General features: G+C 41.1%; 1 protein-coding gene across 1 annotated transcript in view; it reads right to left on the bottom strand.

Moving 5' to 3' along the window:
* Positions 1-3,632: 3,632 nt before the first annotated feature.
* LOC104536748 (glutamate receptor 3-like) overlaps positions 3,633-21,204 on the bottom strand; it is a gene marked incomplete at both ends in the record, with an annotated part of 65,259 nt that continues 47,687 nt past the window's right edge. Inside the window, one exon of the mRNA XM_010179463.1 lies at positions 3,633-3,820. Within this exon, the coding sequence (XP_010177765.1) occupies positions 3,633-3,820 (188 nt within the window). The remainder of the gene's footprint in view (positions 3,821-21,204) is intronic.

Below are 21,204 nucleotides of genomic sequence, written 5' to 3'. Positions count from 1 at the left end.
ATCTTGGAAATATAGAGACGCACAGATGTGCCAGATGCTAAAGGCACAGGAAATACTCAAGGTCACTGACTCACATATTTGTATGTTGCTGGAGAAAGGTACAGAATATTCCAGCAGGACCTGAATCCTCTGAAGAAATCCTCAGATGTGTAATTGCCCTCAGATAAGCCTACACGTCTGGAAGAGAGGTATACCCTGGCTTGAACTCGTTGAAAAAAGCATAAAAGGCAGAGAACTGCACACACCGACCAGACTGATACAGGAGAAGAGGTCACTTTTATTTAACCCAAGCACTAATGCAAAACCACGGTAGGTGGTTTCTGGAGCAGAAAACTGACAAGCTTGCCGAATGGCCTGGCCAAGAGCCCAAATGTCTGATAGCAAACTCAGCAAGTGTGCAGACTGTTTAGTGGTTTACAGTCTGTTTATTTCTGCTATTAGTTTAATTCTTGAATAAGCCCTATTTAAGGTTTCGAAATTCAGAGTCACTGACAAATGCTCCTGCTGTCCCTGAGAAAATGAAACGACAAGTGCCACACATCCCCACAGTGACCATGGTAAACCCCTCTGGGGACAGAGGCAGCATTCCCAGAAGGTGATGGGATGGCAGACCTCTGAAGATGTGTCCCTGAGGAGGCCGAAAAGAGAGAGGGATGGAAAGGCAGGTGGGCTGTCAGTCCATGCCAGTCCTCTGTGGGACAGAGTTTATCCATCAGTGCTCTGCCGTGACACGTAGCGAGCCTTGGCTTCCCTTTGCTCTCACCGGGAAAAAGCTCTTCAAAGCCACGGGCAGTTGTGCAGCCAGCATGCTGTTAACGTGCTCGCATGTTACTGCCTCCTAGCTGAGCGGACTTTCTAGGCTCCACACAAAGCACTGATTTGACTTTCTAAACTGCAATAAAACGCTAGATTTGAAACAGGCAAAGCCAGAGTTCTCTTTCCCATCGATGGTACGCTACCAGCAAACACGGTTGGCTATGACAAAGACAACTCACCACTCCCTTGAGTAAACTGGCTGACTGGATTTAAGCACCACACACGTTTGTGAGATTTTTTACCTACCTTATGAGAAGATAACAAGGTAAACAGAGGAGATGGAAGGAAAAGCCTAAAGTCAATAACTGCTCAGCTGTCAATCTGGAGCCCACCACTACTGACTGTCCCTGCAGAAACTTGAGTAGTCACTTTCCAGAATCAGATTAAAAAAACCTGGAAATTGTTGCCAGAAGATATTTTTAGCATCAGAGGCACCAACCTTGGATCTGCTTGGGCAACCCTCTGTCAGGTTAATGGTCCCAGTAAAATAAATGGGACAATACTCATTAAAAAGTGCTGCACAGCCAGACTCCTCCTGTTAGACTGCTAAGCAGATATGATTAGTACTAGAGTATTTATCTCAGAAGATATGTTTAGTTTGCCTTACTATTTAGTTTGGCTTCCTCAACAAAAAGTTCTAAATCCACTTTCAATACTGCAAATTCAAACAATTTTGCTCATGAGTATCTTCAATGACACTAAGTAGAAGTATTACATTGATATTACATCAATGGGGCAACATACATGACGTAGTATTTATGTATGAAAATGTCTGCAGGACTTGGCTGCAAAACAACGCAATGACAGTGTTCAACTGAATGGCTAAAATTGATTGATACAGTCCTAAATTCCAAGCACAAGAAAAATTTAGAAATATTTTAGAAATACTTGAGATTGTTTAGGTTAAAGATTTCATATAAATCACAATTTTGTGTAAATAAAGTTCAAAAGATGAACAGCAGGCATAATACAGACAAAGAATCATTTAACAGTACAGAGACGGGCTACATACACTACAACGATAACAGAAAGGCTCTCATTGTGCAAAAGTGTGAGTACCTTATCATGCACTGTGGAGTTTGGGGAGACCCGGAGGCCCCAGAAGCAAATCTTAGTTACACAGATGCTAATGACATTGATAGAAAGCTGACTCAAACATTTAATACAATTACGTCACTAGGTTCGAATTTAGAATGCTTGCAGAAGAAAAGAGTTCACCAGTTTTTTACTATATGGTTTGCTTGGTATATAGCTTTCATTCTAGGCACTGGAATTTTTTTTTTCCTCTCACTTGCACAATATAAGAAAAAGAGAGGACAACATATAAATGGAGTTGGAAATATAAAACAAAAGGCCCGTTCCCCAGCTGACAGTGGGTCCAAAGAGCTGTTTAAGCTTGGCTCAGGAATGCTCTCCTGCTTCATTTTCAGAAGTGGGTATGGCGTTTTGCACCTTTTGCAAGAACATGCGCAAATGAAAGAGGAAAAAAATAAAATCTTACACTTTGCTGTATGAATTTCCGTAAAGAGAGGACTCACCAAGCTGTCTAAAACTTCAGTGTAACGTGCAGTGCTATCAGTATCACCACCATACCTGCTGTCAGTTATGGGCCAGCGCTGGGCTGTGCTGTGCTATGCTCTCTTGAGCACCTCTCTCCTCCCTGCTGCCCTCTGTAAGCAGCAGCTATGGAACCTGGCCATGACTACAGTGATTCAGTCCCCACAGACTGGCCCACAGTGACACACCTCAAGGCTTTACAGGTGTTTTTGAAATCAAAGTGTTTTGAGCAAGGACTCGATGAATACAGCTTTCGCATGTCCCAGGATTCATGGCAGTGAGATCAGTTTGCTGCTAGTTTACAATACAACATTTCAAAGAGATATGCTAATGCTTCATGAAATTTAAATGTTACTTTTGATCTATTCAGTACTATAAACCCACAGTGAAATTTATGAAGTGGCAATAATTAGAGGGTTTTTTAGTCCTAATGTAAGTGAATTCCCACATGCCTATGAATAAACAAGCAGCATGGATTTGGCTCCACACCAACACCAGCTTTGCCGTGAGCCCAGGCAGCAGGGACCTGTCCTGCTTCTGCTCCCTCGATGTGCATCTGTTCCTACACTTCCTCAAGCACGTTGCACAGCACAGCCAGAGGCACAGGCCTTCTGGGTACCACCCTGGGCCGGCCAGAGGGAACGGCCGTTCCTCTGAGACCGAGTAACCACTGGGAAGGCCGTGCAATAGCAGAACAGCCACCCCAAAGCGCATCTTCCCCAGTGAAGGTGTTCAGACTATCACACGCAATTTAAGGCTGTCAACAGCACCGGCTGTGCAGAGGGACGGGCTTTATGTACCAAAAAGTGCTAATGAGCCATTCGGACTACCAGCTGAATTTTTAATCAGCAATATTGCCACTTGGGAATTCTTTAACATGATTCAAAACTACTTCACTGGCTTTTTATTTCTTTCTTCCTGTTTCACTTAACAAACTGTACCTGTCCTGCAATCCCTACAAGTAGCCCTGATGCCAGTAATATTACTCTGGCAGCTGAGGTTTTAGGTTCTTAACCTACTTAAAAATAATTCATTATTAACACTTGGGAAAAAACATCACAGAGGCATTTCCTGGTAGGTTACATGTAAGTGCTGCCACCAACTATGAGCATCACTGAAGCATTTTAATTTTACTAGGTAACTGGCCAGTTGCTGGGACTCATCTCAAAGGGTATTTAATTAATTTCTAGAAACGGACAGTTCTGGAAACATTAACGATGTCTGTCACAGAGACATCACAATTTCTGAAAAGCATATACCTGTTCCAAAATGGTGTTGATTCTGTCTACTTCACAGTCAATCAAGTATCGTTTCTCTTGCCGCCTGTCCATCTCCTCTATGATTCTTCTAAACTCTTGAACATCCTTTATGCTTCCTACGGATCTCGCTGTCACTTGCCAGTTGTTCTGTACTGCTGCTTCCATAATGGCCTGAAGAATGGAAAATCCTGTAGGGGAAAGAGACAATGCAACCATTTAAAAACAGAACAAAAATAAAAACTACTTTGAATGTGTGACAAAAGGTATGCAAAAACTTGCATCACCTAAAGGGACACAGACTGGCTAATAGCCTGCAAGTGCTTCACAAAGCAACAGCGCAGGGACCAGTTTCTTCTTTCAGCTATGCCACTGCCAAAGTCACTGACTTCAGCAGAATTGCTTGGCGGTATATTACTGTGAGGCGTATCAGAATCTGTCCAATATATCATATTATGATCCTCTCAGGGATGTTTATGGTCGTGCTGGGGTCTGTGCCAGCTGAGAATAGGAGCCTGCAGCCGTTACTTGGGCAAAAGTCCACCAGCCTGAAGAGCCAGACAGAAGGGGCAGTTTGCCTGTGCCGACTGCAGCAATGGGTCATTAACTGGCGAAGACCCAAGCACTGCACAAGAATGCCAATTAAGTCACTGCGCTGCTTATTGGAGCCACGAACCTCAGGAGAATATTTTACTGATACTCACTTTGATTTCAAAAAATGTTTTTCAATATGGGGTCTAGCAGCATTAACCACACTTTCAGTGCTTTCATTAAGGTGATACCAACTCATTTAGCAGCCTCAACGGTGGAGTGAAGCAGCACAGAATGACCAAAGACTGTTGGAAATTATACAAGCAAACACCGTTTAATTTCTTGTGAACAGCCGCACCTGGGAGGTAGACGGAACTCAAGTCAAGTCCCCAAGCAAAGGGTGGCAGAACCAGGAATGGTAATCTCTTCCAAGTCACGCTACGTAGGACTCATAGGAAATGTATTTGCATCCCTTCATTATAGTATGTAGCTGGAAACTTGGTGAATTACCTGTTTTGATTGAGGAAATTAAAATTTTTGCATAGTTCTAGTTGTTTCAAATCTGGGCGGATGCCCATCAAAGAGAGAGGTCATCTACTTCAAGCACACACAGTGGCTTCCAGCGGAGCTTCTTTGCACAGGAGCAGCCATGTGAGCTGTGTTTTTGTGCAGTTAATTCATTTGCAAAACTTTCAGTCCAATCGTTTACTCACTCTGTGGGTTTCTTATCCACAGCTGGATTTAAGAAGCTCAGAATGTTTTCACACACACAAACACATGAAGAGACATTATCAACAATCAACTAATTGTGCTGTGTGATAACGAGTCCTGTACGCTGCTGAAACTGAACGGAGTTTGAGGTACAGACGATCGACATGCTCACAGCTTCGAGTTACACCAACAGCTGCTCTGAACTCGGATATCATGGCAGGGCTGTACCCATGACAAAGAACTTGCGCTGCAGCCTCATCCGCCGTAGCTCACTGTAAATCTGCAGTGGCTGCCTGAAGCCAGAGGAGCTGCATCACTACCTCATTACAGACACAAACAAGAACGAGTGAGATTTTCTAGACTGCAGTTAGATTATTGTAATTTGCCATGTGACTTCCTGAAGTCTCACTCAAATGCCCTCACTTTCCCTGTGCAGCTTCCTTGATTATTAATGCTTTTCTCTGTATGAATGCACTTTACTATCCCATGAAAGGTGGTGACAATTAGTATGTATGCTGGTTGGGATTTCTTTCTGGCATCTTCTTTCCCCTGAGACTATTGAAAGGGAGATATTTACATATGTATAGCACAATGAGCTCAGTCTTCCTTAACATCATATTTTACAAAAATGGCTGTGATGGCTGTGACAGCACTGTGATTCCGTTACATGTAGGAGGAAGATCTAAGCCTAAGATATATGGCTGGCTGCAAACGAGGAATTCTGATGTGGGAACATAAATACCACTAATGGGGATTTACAAATGCTCTGTGTACAAAGATGTGCTTTTAAAAAATATGATTTCACTAAGTAATGAATATTTAAAACTTTGATTCATCATTTATATAAAGTCTAAGTATGACCCTTGAGCTTACTGTGAACAACTGAGGTAATGAATATTTAAAACTTTGATTCATCATTCATATAATGTCTCAGTATGACCCTTGAGCTTGCTGTGAACAACTGAAAATGGTCCATAGGACAATTTTTTTCACTCCAAATAAAAAAAATCGTTCACCCGATTTTTCAAATATGACACACTCAAAAACCCTACAGCTCTATTTTTTTGCTAAAAACATCTACAAAAATCACAAATTGTGTAAAGGAAATAAGTGAAAACGAATGTGCTGGAGAGCAGATGCCATTGGTTGACTGCCATGCACCCGGGTTCAGTCAGCGCTCTTTGAGTCAGGGCTTGCTTTGTCAAACCTTGAATATCTCAAGAAAACTGGGCAATTTTCCTAATTTTGAGCAACTGCATGTTCATGTGGCTGTGAGCAGCTATGGTTCTGCATGTGTGTCTATTAGTCAGTGGCTACCATTTCAAGAAAGAGGAGAGCAAGGTTACTCAGCAGCCTTTTTCCTATGCATGCAAATACAACTAGAGTAATCTTAGTGTGAAAAAGTTAAAGAGCTTCCTCATTTCTGTCCTCTCTACATTCTATTTCTCCTTGTCACACCAAGTCTTCACAGTCAGTCTCCTCTATCCCTTCAGTACTTGAAATCCTCATGGTCACTGTCCCTGCTGTGCCAGCTCCCCTCTCTTGGGCCCTCTCCCGTCCTTGCTTTGAGAAATGCCGTTTGCCTGTCCTGTGACAGCTCGTTAGGCCAGTCCTCTGACCAACCTACCAACCCCATTCCTGTTGCTTTACCAACAGCCTGGTTCAAACCTCCTGCTTCCAGGACAGCAGCACACTCGCATTCTCACAGACACGTGCTCACTGTTCCCAACCTCCGATCTCTCCCCGTGCCTATTGCCTTCAGCGCCATTTACCACATTTTACATCGCTACCCATTACGTGATATTTCTGTAAACAACATGTTCCAGGCTCCAGCTGTACTTTGCCATTAAGAGAGCTGTTACACAAGCAGTGTGATTGTTTAAATAAAAGGACCATTTTATCTTCAGATGTGAACTTTACTTTCTCCTTAGCATAACAATGCAAACTGTGACAGTTTGGGAGTACTGCCTGGGTAATGAATAGGGAAATTATTTTCCCTATTTTTCGCATGTCAGTGACCAGACCTGTGCTCTGAGCTTTTCCACTCCCTACTCTCCAGTAAACACGCCATGTGAATGCTTCACAAGAGATGCTTGCCCCTGAGCACCCTGGAGGCGCTGAACTCTCACGGGTGCCTCTCATCTCAGTCACCCTAAAGGAAACCAGGCAGCCACCGCAAACATCTCTATTTTGTAGTTTTTCTGTGGCCTGCATCAGATCTATCCCAAAAGACTAAAGGACCGATAATTCACCACGAGTCTGTGAAGAGGCCATGCAGGAAAGGCTTTCATTAATATTATTGCTGGTTTATACTACGTCAATTGATAGAGCCAAAAAATATTAGGAAAGACAAGAAAAACTGACATCCTCCTAGAAGATGACAGCAACAGATGATCTCAGGTTCATGATATCATTGCTAAAAATCAGAGGATGTACATTCATTGAACAGTCAGTAACACAAATACAGACAACAGGAAAAATTCATTCAGGCTCCAATCCAATCTTTCAGCCTTTTTTCTTAACCATACCTTAGATGTAAAAAGCAGCAGCTGGAAGGCACGCACTTTCCTGGAATGACTGCTAGCTCCGATGGCACACCACCTTTCAGCATACGACGTTATTAAGATGTTGACATTACTGATCTACAAACGTGTCTGGTCACACAGTGGTGATGTCCAGTCCCACCACGCCATGCAACAGACCCGTCTTACACTTTGGTCCCCTTTAGCCATGTACTGGGGAGGGGCTGCTCCTACGATCTTTGAGTGCTATCATGTAAATCAATCTGATCTGCACCTACTAAAAGCTTAGACAACCCTGGCCTTAATATTCAAACATGTTACTGTCTGGCTTATTCTTCAAAACACTGATGATTTGTAAGAGCTAACCCTCTTATATACAGTCTGCAAAGTGAATGGGCTGGAAGCAACTATAGTAGTAAAACCAGAACCAAACAAGTGCCCAGCTTACTAGTCAGTGAGCTGAAGCAAGTATTTTGAGTTGTGCTGACTGTGGCTTGCAAAGAGGGAAAATATTCAATATAAATTTCCCTCAAAGCAGGGAAAATATTATTTGTTGCAATGCTATCTCTGTACTTTAAACATCCCAGGCAGAATTACATTCTAGGCAGTCCTCCCTGCAGCTGGACTAAGACAGAAATGCACCCAGTATACTTCTGCCAGGGAAGGAAAGTCTGTATCTCAGTCTTTCAGATCATCCCTGTGATACAAGCATCTCTTAACTGACCCCACTAACACAGATGAAAAGGACATTTCACTCTTGCATCTATGAAAGCTCATGAACCTTTTCGCACATCCACGTAAGCAAAATCTATCAGAGCAGTGTGCTCAGGCAGAAAAAATTCTACGTACAACATCACTGAGTTTACTCTTGTTTAAATAACAGTAATCATTAATGTGTCATGAGTAAATGAACACACTGGAACATTTGCAGCATCATGGGAGTCCTCGCAATTGGCACCGAAGTACCTTCTAAAAAATCACCACTTCTGTAAATCACTCTTTTTCTGAATGTTCCTGGTAAGCTCTCGGACCTTAGCCTCCCATCAGAAATGGAGCATTGCTTGCAATCCCTCTTTCTTTTGCCCTGCTAAGTACCAAGGACCTCTGGGGGGTGTATTTTCCTGGCATGCAGCATGTTTGTGCCAGCTGAATGAACATCTGCTCTGATCTGCATACTCGTGTTTTGAACTATGTATCTGGGACATGATACGAAGAACTGAGATTCTGGCCTGTGAGTGAACTTCAGGGATTTAAGTGTGGAGTTGTGTTTGACAAGGGCCCAATGAACTCACCAGAAAGGAGGCCAACAAGGCAAGTGCTTCCTCAAGACAAATACAAATTTTGTGACGCCAGCTTACATCGCAAGCATACCAGAGGTCTGTAAGTCAAGAGATACTCAGATATTCCGTGTGTCTGGTTCTGAGCCAAGCACTAATTTAAAAGCAGAGACCAACGTGTTAGGTGTGAGTAAAGAACAACTGGCCAACCCAAAACACTCCTTATCCATTCGAAGTCCAAACACGCCAGTTAGGCAAGCATGCCTTGCAGAACCTATGCCTACTTAACAATGCTGCAGTAGGGGAAGAAGCAAGGAACAAGCTACTAGATTAGTCACCAGCACGAGATGCAGCAAACAACTAGTGCACTGGAGGGCTCCTTCATTCCATCCGATTCTGACCTGGTCACATCTATCTGGTAACCAGCATATGAAGTTTTCTTCTGGCAGCAGACAACCTTGTAGACTAAGCAGCAAACACATTCTAACAGAACCTTTTCCTGTTGCTTTTTCTATTCAGTAAATCTGTAGTTCCCCTGTACAGACATTACATTATGGCAACCTGTCATCCACAAACAGAGAAATCTACACAAGTAGATATGTCAGCTTGGTTGTGTAAATGTGAACTTGCCTGGGTCTAAAGAAGAATTTACAGGAACCATCTGGTTTGCATTTGCTCAGGATGGAATACAGCTAACCAGGCAGGAATTCAGACCTGCTGAATGCAAATAAAAGATTTTTTTTTTAAAAGGATCTTTCTGAATGCATTTCACCCTGATCTGTTCTTTCATAACAACATTGCATCTAACTCACCCCTCATTGTACTCAAGCTTTAGGTCAGTGCAACTCCAGTGTTTCTGAATGAAGCTGTGCCAGTGTAAAGTGAGAGTGATGCAGTAAGGGATCAAAGCGTACGACTACCAAGGGCAGACAAAGATGCCGTAAGCAACGCTGTCACTTCTGTAAGGGGACTTACTCACACATGGCTTTCAAAAATGATGTGGGCAAGTCTCCTGGTGTAGCACAGATAGACACACGTCAATTCATCAGTATAATCAAAGTTCACCAAAAGAGCTGTGCCGTAGTTTTAGCTTTGCTATGCAAATCTTTATTCAGGTATTTCCAAGGCAATAATAATCAAGCTATTACAGCTTCTGGATGCAGATGGGTAACAGAAAACAGATGAGATGGGAACACTTTAAAACCAGAGTATGTTCTGCTTGAGGAAAATATAACAGGTAAACAATTGTGCAGAGAAGGCAGAAGAACTAGCACAGAAAATCAGAGAAAGGGATAATATATTTTGAGAAGTGACAGAAGGTGAAGAGCACTGTGTTGTCCAGCGGGCATGGGCTGCAGGGTATCCTCTGTGTACTTATTCCTAAGAACTCCTGATACTGATGCTACTGGAAAGCTGACCGAGGTGGTGGTAAGGGCATTCTGTCACCAGTGGATGCTGAGATCTGGGAGACATGGACCTAGGGATAGTGGAGAGCCCTCCCAAAAGGAAAGTTTTTTACATGGAAATGGAAAAACAGCAAAACTGTATTAGTATTAAAAATAATTAACTTCCAAGCTTTATGAGATCTTAGTAAAAAAAAAAATTAAACTCCTTAAGTACAAAGAGATTTCCTCTATCAAGCTCTACACGTAGCCCAGGGCTTTGTCCCTGTCCAGCAGAGCCAAAACCCTAAAACCACGCAGTAAGCACAGTACTGTCACACATGCAGTGGGATGCAGATCTAGGCAGCTCAATTCCAACTGTATTCCTGCCCAACACCAACTTCACTGAGTGCCCTGAATTCTCCAGCAAGGACACGCAGCAAATTCAAAATAAACCATTTGCTGAGTACGGTCCTGCACCCTACCAGTATGGGGAAGCTAACGCCATAACCATAGTACAACGTCACAGCCTTGCCCAGATGCAGCCTGCTGTAGTGGCTCCTTTCCCTTCAATTCACCTTTGAGCACTTCTGTCCCATGACCACACCATTCTGCTGCCTCACTTTCTGCCTCTTGTATGCTGCAAGCTAGAACAAGCCCACACTGAGCTCTGCTGCTTGCAACACGCCAGCCTTCAGTCGAAAAGCCTCTGAATGACAACCAGAATAGAAGTTTCTTTAGGTAAAAAAAGAAGAAACCAAGATACACAGATATTACCAACCCCTTCTTTCAGACCATCAAAGCTGGTTTTTTTCATTACTTCTGTGCACTGGTAACTGAAGAAACCAGATGTGGCCATCCTGAATGGAAAACATCTCAGCTGTAATCCTCTTGATGTTAGATGCCATCAAGTTGACCATAGTAAGGCCTAAGTGAGATGCTTTGGACTTAGTCTGTCTGTCACTTCAGACGCGTTTGGATGAGAGTCTCTTAGGTTCTCTTCACAGTCAATTTTTCTGTGTTTCAACGTGCATGGAAATCAGTGGAAGAAAATACAGACATGAAACTGTGTAAGGCATCATCATGCAGGTATCACCGACACCTTTTACCTGCAATTGAGAAACTAAAAGAGAACAAAAATCTTAATGTGTTGACTAGCATTCAACTGATGAGGCTAATTACTGCATGTTAAAAATACATATCTAATTGTGTTTACATATTTATCTCAGCAAAAAGATTCTAATTAGGAATCACAGAGTTAGCAATTATCAGGCTGGAAAAGAAAACCTCACTTGCCTGCAGAACAACTGTAGCACATCACACGTGAAGCCAGTTCTCAAAGGCAAAGAGTACAAAACCCAAAACCAGAGCATGTGCAGATGTTGCAAGGTGTGGTGAATTCAACTCCTCTTGTTGACTGTACTGACTTTGAGGAGATGTATTTGGCCTTTTGGATGACTTGGAGAAAAACAGAAAGTGAAAGCCACCTGACATATAATGTAACAGGACCTTTCTCAAGGCTGGTCTGAGCGCAGTGCTGCAGTGAACACTGTCTACTTCAGAAGCTAAAGGTCTGCTCCTACATATAACGCTAATGCTGGCCTTCCCACTAGCACTGATAGGGCTATACAGATTTCCTTCCTCACTTCAATGAGCCTGCAAAACTCCTGATGTGTCTCTGCTGTAATGACACGTTTCAGCCCAGCTTCATTGTTTCAGAAGTACATCCCACCCCAACCTGCACCTCTCACAGAGGTCCACACCTAACACAAAGCAGTGCACTTCCACGAGACGCTTTAGCATCATCCAGTTTTCAGAAGATTCTTACAAAAACATTAACAACGTTAACAATGCTAAATAGTGCTCAAACCCTGCAAATTCACAGATTTACTGTCAACATTCCCATATGAAACAGGCAAATAATAAATTTGACATAGAATAAAAAAATTATTTGGCCTATCCCATACAGAAAATTAGTAATAGAGCCAATTTTCAAACTCAGGTTCTCCTGATTCATATGTAGATTTATTTTTATTTCAAGCTGTAACATAGTTGAACATATAAAGATTCTTATGCTGCCTACAAACACACTAGCCAGTGAAAATATACAGTAAAAACATTAGCATGGTATCTCAGAATACATTACTGTTGTATCTTATTTGCTAGAGTAAACTGAATAGCCCCCGGTGAACTATGATACTGAGAGAAAGCGTTATTTATTATTTCAGGTAGAGTTGCACAATCGCAATACAATTAGAAACAGAATTAAAAAGAAAAATATTGCGTGAAATTATCATCTCAGAAAAGAAAAAATAATCTTTAAGCTTAAATAACCTTTTTTAGTCAAAAGAGAGTAGTAGTGCATTTATTCTGTTAAAGGCAATAAATGTTCTGGAAAATGGAAACTTAACAACACCCGAGGACTTTGCAAACAGCTAAAACTTGGCCTCATACGTCTCCTCATTCATCTAAGAGCTAAAATGTGATCTCAACGTATGCTGCAAACTTAAATTTATTGATAACCTAAGTTAATTCTTTGCCTTGATATGCACAGGGTTTTTAGCATGAGCATGCGAGAGTGCCCGGCTGCTCTCAGAAGCATCTCTGGAACTGCTGAGTCCAAGAAATGATAAATATTATTCCTTTGAAGAAACAATCACAGGAGATTATGGTAATCAGACTATGAACTGAAATACATATTCATCACAAAGAAAACCTGGATTCACCTCAGATAAATGTCTTGGAAAAAAATTATGCTAGTTGAATTATCCTCAAACACAGTAAAATTATTCTTTCTATCTGACCTTCAGTCAGTCATGTTAGAAAAATATTTATTCCTCTCCCTAACCTTTACCTACACTTTCTGTTTCTCAAACTACCTGAGCAAACAAATCTTTTGCCTCTGAGGATTTTCATTAACAGATGCTATCAGCCTTTCAAAGTCTCTCTTCATCAACATCTCACCCTTTGGTACCCAGCATTTTAATTGCCCTTGCAGCTGGAATGTGTCTCATGTCTCAACCTGTAAGTTAATTTCCTTTTATTTATTCTGAACACTAAAAAAATATAGCAATCAAAGGGTGAGTACTGATTTAAGAAATATTCTGAAATTTAAATGAGCTTTTATGATAATATAAATGATAATTTATGGATCCATACTCACAGTCTGCATGTGAGTTTCTTTTTAGCCACTCAGTTATTTCTGCCTTTTTTTTGACAATGGCTAGCAACAAGGAGCTTTTATATAGCACTATGATCTATATTTTTTCAGTACAAGCGTTTCTCTTCATAACAATGATGTATTCATTAATTACAAGGTCTCGTATTAATTGGAAACACGTTTGTATAACTCCTAGACCACTTGGCAATACAGATTTGGTCTGAACTGGGCTTGAACACACAAGTGTAGTATTACTGCATCGACCAGAGCCAGAATAGATCACCTAACCTGCTGCATACAGACTCTTCCTGCAGCGAGGACACAGGACGACAATTTATGAAGTTAGAGAATTAGCAGGGCATCAACAGATACCACCTGACCCAGCATTAGGCTCAGTGGGAACAATTTACCTTGCAAAACATGCCACACAGATGAGGAGGTGGCAGAATGAGGATGCAGTGGTTTGGTGCCCTGGATCAGTGACCCAACACCACCACTTCTTGCACCATGATGTTCGGTGTACCAAAAAGACCTGGTTCATTCTCCAGGGTGGTGACACACAACAAGCTCACATAACCTGCAGAGCAGAGACTGCCCATTTCCAGGAAGAAAATTCCTGGTCTACACCCGCTATTGAAGAAAGAAACCAAAAGGGAAACAATGCCTTGCTTTTATTATCCAACTTCATAATCCTATTTGAATATTAGAGGTCTCTTTCATTGTAACAAACATAGTTAAGAATTTTAGCATTAGCTATCCCTTCTCTGCTAGCACAGATTATTTCTATTTTGTAACTGCTTTTTATTTTGCGACTTCTAAATACAGGGGTTGTGGCCAGTAACCTTACATGGGTGAAAAACCCCACAACTTAAACATCTGTGGTCAGTTACTGAATACGCTATTCCAGATTTAGCTCAGATGAAATACAAGGTTGCATTATACAGAAATGTGCAAACATTTCAGCATAAATTTTCACTAAGTAGACACAGGAATGTGATTCAGAAGTGTAGCTCTGGCTTCATCTCTCCAAGTGTTGATGTGTTCAGTTGGGGAAGGAAGGAGAGGGAGAGTGTTCTTGGAGCTGGCTCCACATGTTAGCAAGGGCTGGGCTTCAGATTCGGATTTTCTACAGCATCCAAGCTCGTTTGTGACTACAGCACTCCCCATCCTAGGACATTTTTTAATTTTTTTTCCCCTATGGCGCCATCCCATTCATTTTTATGCTCCATAAATGGAATTGGCACATGAAGGTATAACACAATTTTGGAAAAAAAGAAGAAGAAGAAGAGGTAACATTACCTAGGCATTGGCAGAGTTTGTCCAAATTACTGCTCTGACATTTGATGGTTTAGACATACCAGTATGATGGGCTTCACAAAGAAACTGGGCTCAGGGAATAACCTATACGACTTCACATGGTTTCAGCAGAGGCTCAACCTTACTGTACTTGCTCACCCGGGACAAAAACTGGTCCTGCGTATAAAGGACGTGCTGACAGACAGTCTGGATCACCACGATCACCAAACTGTATCAAGAAAAGGTTACACATCCCTCAAAAACTAATGGCCACTAGACCTTCATTAATTGCTGCTGGACTATTCACTCATATATACGTATATCCATGACTAAACAGCAAAATTACTGAACACAGAAAACTACTAATAAACATTAAAATTGTATTTATATTATCAATAAACATTAAAAAATTGTTCCTGCATGTGCACAAGGTAAACGGTAAAGATTCGGTTAAATGACCTAGAAATGGTAATAACTGGAGTACTTGAAACAACTTATACTTTTGCCTGTGATCCTCTCAGAAATGGTCTCACTTCACAGTGCAGTATGGGTAAAATTTACAAAAATGACTTGGGTAGGATGGTAGGAGAAGATTTTCACAGGCAATTAAGATGCAGGTGCTGAAGAATCTCAGCAGGTGGGGTACCTGCACTCCACTGACTTAAATGGCAGCCAGGCACAGATACCATCGAGGTGCTTTTCACAACGTGCCTATGTGTACACTGAAACTCTAAACACCTCCAAAAGACCTGTCCTGTGTGCCTTTGGAAATCACTTAAAATAGGATATGTGCTTCTCAGAAAACGTACTATGTGTCCTGCTTAAAAAGTGGCACAGAATCCTCTACAGAATACACCGTTAATTAGTTATTTCATTGCAGCACGTTCAACAAGTGCACAGATAAGGACTGCCGGACTAAACGGGATGTGCACATATCTGAGACAGACCATCAATTATTAGCTTGAGGAAGAAAAAGGAGGTAGAAAATTCCCCTCCACAGTTGCAGAGTGGTAGAGTATCTTTTACAAAAGGAAGGGGTTGGAGGCAAACGGCAAACTCCCAGTTTTCATGGTTTCAAACTAATTTGTTCTTAATGTTTTCTCAGAGTTGTTTTGTAAAATTAGGAAGCTGTAGCAAACAGATCCTGGAGACCAGGCAGCCTCAGTACTGCAATTATGTTGGGCTTTGCACCCAATTACACTGCCAAGTGTTTACTATTATTTAAGATGTTTATATGCTATTTGAATATTCAATCCAATAGTCAATGAAACAAAAGAACTCTTCTATTCCATTTGTTTTGATGTTATACTGATGCATGACTACTCTTCTGTGACTCCAAAGCCTCACAAATCCGATTCCATGGTTAGCAAACTACAGTGATAACTTACAAAAAAGCTTAGTATTATCTCACCTGAAGGAGAAAATACAGTGACTGGTAGGCACACCTAGAAGCACAAGCACCCATAGTTCTGATCACTCACTTTATCCTTCAAGAAGGATCTTGAGATGCTGGAGTGGGTCCAGAGGAGAGCAACGAGGCTGGTGAAGGGACCAGAGGGAAAGTCTTATAATGAAAGGCTACAGAAGCTGGGGTTGTTTAGCCTGGAGAAGAGGAGACTCAGGGGGCACCTCATCACTCTCTACCTGAAGGGAGGGTGTAGTCAGGTGGGGTCGGGCTCTTCTCCCAGGCAGCTGGTGACCAGACGAGAGGGCACAGCCTGAAGCTGCACCAGGGGAGGTTTAGGCTGGACATTACAAAGCACTTTTTCATTGAGAGGGTGACCAGGCATTGGAATGGACTGCCCAGGGTGGTGGTGGAGTCCCCATCCCTGGAGGTGTTTAAGGAAAGGCTGGATGTGGCACTTGGTGCCATGGTCTGGCTGATGTGGTAGTGCTAGGTCACCATCTGGACTTGATGATCTTTTCCAGCCTCAATAATTCTGTGATTCTGTAGTCATTCAGGCAGAAAGAATTCACAGAACAAGGGAGGTCCCTGGTACACAGAGTGGAAAGGTTGTAAGTGTTCTGTGCAAATCAATATTTCAAAATAAAAGGTTCTGGTTGCACCACTGCCCTCCTTCAGCAGGGTAGAACTTCTTGTTTAGTCTTATTTCCACCCCCCTCCCACTAAAATAAATAAGATTTCTTTATTTTAATACTTTCTGCCACTGAATTATCTCTGGCAGGTATGAAAAGCAAGGGAAAAGCAGGTCGGGTTGTGCCTGTGAGCAACTGGAGTTGACTTCAATAAAAAATTTCCATCTAACCTTACTAATTATTAATGTACAGATGTTCTAGGCTCAAAATGTAATACCTGTGCTTACTCCAGGGAGTTGGTCCCCTCTGACTGTACTCAGTACTAACCCTCCCCCCGCAGTGAAATACCAAGCCAACATCTTTCTTTTAACAGCAAAAAGTTCTATTGTTTCTGCAAAGAAAAGCAAACATTTAGAAAGCATATTCTTTAAACACTGGATTACTGTGATTGTAAGAGGTCAAGAATCACATTTTAACCGTACTGCTACATTTAAAAGCTCGCACTGAAGTCTTAGCTTTCTGTTTGAACTTATTTGTGAACTTGTTCAACCTCTACACTACACAGTAAATAAAACAACAATACCTGCAGCTGACACACACATACTGACCCCAGTGATGTATGGCTAAAAAGCTACACCAAACGCTCTTTCTCCCAAAAGCCACTCCATTTCTTTGGAAAGAATCCCAAGGGAAAAAAGGGAGAGATTTTAAAAGACAAAATATTGCTAAGCTGTCCTTACTCAATGATTTCTTGCCTTTTTTTTTTTTTTTTTTTTTTTTTGGCCAGAAGTCATGTAATTCTTTTCTGTCTGGCTTGTTCTGTCACAAACAGAATGACCTTTATTGAATGGTTAGCAAACGTGGTGGTTTTATCAGAGCTACTGTTGCAGTGAAACTGGTGCACCATGACTGTACCCTTGCCCACAGAAGGCAGAGGCTCCACTGGGTACTGTCGAAGCAACTCACAGCAGCTGAATGCAACAATCCCACCAGTGAAACAAGCACAGTTCACACATAAAGTCACTTCCAGGCACCATTAGAAAACAAGACCCCAGTGTATGAAGGCTTGCCTTTTAAACTGCACGTTTCTATTAACTGCAGAAGAAAAAAGCTGAGATTACCTTGCAATTTGACTTCCTTTAAAAAGACCAGAGGTCTGGAAGGGGCCACTGCTTGTAACACTCTGGCAGAGCTTGCTGCTAGAATATAATAGTATGCGGTGGTCCTTTATGATCAGGGCCACAGCTGATGAAGACACACCAACTCCTCCGTCCTCCACAAGGAGTACAAAAAAGCTTGCTTTCCTGGAAGGGTAATTTTTCTGTTACTCAGCTGAATGCTTTTTGGAACCTTTATCCAGTTGCTTAGGATTTTTGCTCTGAAAACTGAATAGGACAAAGGAAAACTCTTATCAGCTTTAATGGGATTTTTATCATGGTCTTTGTAAGGATGAGTGTGAGAATGAATGATACATGCAACCAAGGCTAAGAGATAAGTCTCGACAGAGAGACAGTCTCAACATTAGATTTTGTCTAGGTCCATCTACTCCATCCACAACAACACTCTGACCACAGGAAGATGCAGCTAAGGATCACGGCTTCATTTGACTCTGTGGTGCCACAGCACTATCATCTTCTGTGCGAGATGAGACAAAAATAACAGGGACTAGGCCGACTGTCGGGAAAATACCATGCAAAAAATATGACAGCAAGCGAACCTGACTGCTTCTTGTCTGATGGTTCTTGTGCCCTACTTTCAGTAGCCTTAGCTCTTAAATAGCTCCCTGCAACAGGCAGGGTTCAGACATGTGCTTCTGATAATCATTCCTAATGCAAATGCAAACACCTGGAGCAAAGGGAAAGCATCTCTCTTGATATCACTAAAATAATATATTAATGATTACTTCACTAACTTGTTGCTTAAGTGAACAATGTTTAATGAGGCTACAAAAATAACGCATGGTCAACACTATACGGCAGTAAGGGGACAAGACTGCACTGAGCGGGTAATAGAACAAACATGAAAAAGTTTGCTCTGCACCTGAACAATTTAAATCAAAACCTGCTGTATTTGTCTTAGAAAAAGATGTTTATGATAATTTTATGCTTTTTATTTAGTACATGTTTATAAGTATCTACAAATGAACAATGAATGCTGAATAATTTAAATAATGCAGAAGGGCAATAATCCCATAATTTCACGATTTAAAAATCATCGCTAAATACCCATTTTGCTTCTGACGAAATTTAACACAGGAATATAGTTATAATGTGTTCACAGAGTCTTAACTGTGACTTACAATTTTTAAAACAGCTATTAATAAAATAAAGCAAAGTGTGGATGATAACAACGGGAGGCATGCACACAAATAATTCTAGTCTCAGTAAAATTATATCCTTGTACAGATTAATATGATGTAATATTTAACTGAGATGTGGAGATTGCAAAAATAATGTCCCGCTACATTTCTTTTTGGCAAAAAGCAGTGTGTTTACTGCTGGCTGGTTTTCTTCTGTAAAGTGTGGCCACTGGCCACTGAAACAAATTAAAAATGTTCTTTCCTGCCCTGCATGAGTCGCATCTGGGCATATAACTTCACTTACCATTTAGGGAAGTGTCCCATTAGCAATTCCAGCTCCATTAATTCAGTAATAGAGCTGGTGAAACTTTTTCAGTTAACATTACATTTACTGGAACAACGCAGCTTTACGAGAGAAGCTACCAGTTAATTCAGGCCAAGCTGAACTCGTAACTTTGGCTGAAAAAGCAAAGGAAAATATTTTTCAAAATGAATGTTAGTGACTTTTACTTTCAAAATCTGAACAAAGATTAAACTAAGGGTTAGTCTTGAAATAACATGGACCAGATTTTTTCTGATAAGCTAACATTTCTCAGCTTGCTCCAGAATGAATTTTGTGATTTCTGTTTCAGTCGACATTTTCCACTCCTCCTCAGGTTCCACTTGACTTTAACTTGAACAAAATTTTCTTTCTGAGCTTTAGTTCTGTCAGGCAGCAGAGGAAATACACACTTGTTACTTATGTTGAAGAACCTAGTGCTAAAATATCACAGAGTAAAGCAGAGAGCCTTGGAAAGGAAATGAGAAAAGACTGTGAACAGTAACTGGAGAAGGCGGCACGGCACCAAGGGATATTCAGTAAAGGGCAGTCATTAAAAAAGAGTAAAACTAGAGAAGTACAATAGCATTCAGCTTTTCTTTAACAAATACGTCCCTAATAATCCCTGAGTGATCGCACAGAAATCATTAGAAGATCATTTTTATTAGTTTACAGAAAACTAGTTTCCCTCGTGACACAGCGAATTTTGTTTTTATTGCTTCTAGACTCTGGTCTCTGTGTGACAATTGAGGCTGCTATTGTTCATACTGTAACTCATATAAATATACCTCAAGTAATAAAACTGAAGCTAATTCTCAATTTTCTAGCAAAATTATTCACTGAAGCCTCCCTGTTTCCCTTCATTCTCATGTAATTATCTGCTTAAAGTAGTTCTCAAGAACCCTCATTGTGGTAGACGCTGCAGAAACAGAAAGCAAAAATGTATTCCCCCCTCACCTTCAGTAATGACTGCAGGTTAAATACGACAGTTAAGTGCATTTCTACCATGTGGCCTCAAGAGTGGTACAAAACATGACAACCAAAGTATTACAAAGTGCCCCACAATAAAACTTCTCATTATTGATACAATGAACTCATTGTTCTTAACCAAACATTTTAAACGGCATCCGTTATTCACGTGAAGTCCTAAAAATTACCCATCTGGGATTTGGAAAAAATAACACATTTGACTATGAAAATATGGGAGATTTTTTCATCTTCTTTTATAATAACGATTTAGTACAAGTTTTTCTCTCTGTGTAACGATTCTGTTACTTAAAGATGTCCCCTGCTCACTACAGGGGGGTTGGACTAGATGACCTTTAAAGGTCCCTTTCAACCCAATACATTCTGTGGTTCTGTGTGGTTCAAGTGGACCTGTCAATGAAGTATTCTTAAACACTTCAAATCTTCACCTGTGCAAATCTGCATTGCTTCACTTCAAAGAAATGCAATGAATGGCTTTTGCTATGGTCTGAGGCATGTTCTGATTTTTACACAACTGAACTGACCTGGCTGGATTCAGTGACAGTCCGAATTCCCTGCAGCAAAAGTTTTAATGTTGAAAACATTTTGACAAAATCCAGCTTTATAATCAGAGGGAGGTCAGCAAAGTCACAAAAACACTACCTGCAGAAAAATGCAAACGAATATCCCATAAACCAAGACCATATCTATGCGAAATGAATAGCACTTAAGAACAAATAACATCATTGCTCCCATTATCTTTTTATCCGTAATTTTCATAGAACAAATAAAGTGTTACGAGGATGCAGCTGGCATCTGAAATGCACTGTAAGACAGACAATGTGTTCATATTGCCTACTGTGGCCAGCTTTTGAAGAAGGTCAATCCAGAGATTATTGAAATAAAATCTAAGTTGTAACGTTCTACAGCTGCTTGCACTTAATATGTTTGGCTTCGGAGATATTAGTAATGAAAATTCAGTGTAATTCTATACACTTCAAACTTTCGAAGCCACTGTTCCTATTTATGCTTCCAGATGTGTATTTTCACAATAACTGTTGCACGAATGGAAATT

The sequence above is a fragment of the Mesitornis unicolor genome, unplaced genomic scaffold (assembly GCF_000695765.1).
Source record: "Mesitornis unicolor isolate BGI_N332 unplaced genomic scaffold, ASM69576v1 scaffold4542, whole genome shotgun sequence".
In the NCBI taxonomy this organism is placed as follows: domain Eukaryota; kingdom Metazoa; phylum Chordata; class Aves; order Mesitornithiformes; family Mesitornithidae; genus Mesitornis; species Mesitornis unicolor.
This window is presented reverse-complemented; position numbering and strand designations above follow the sequence as displayed.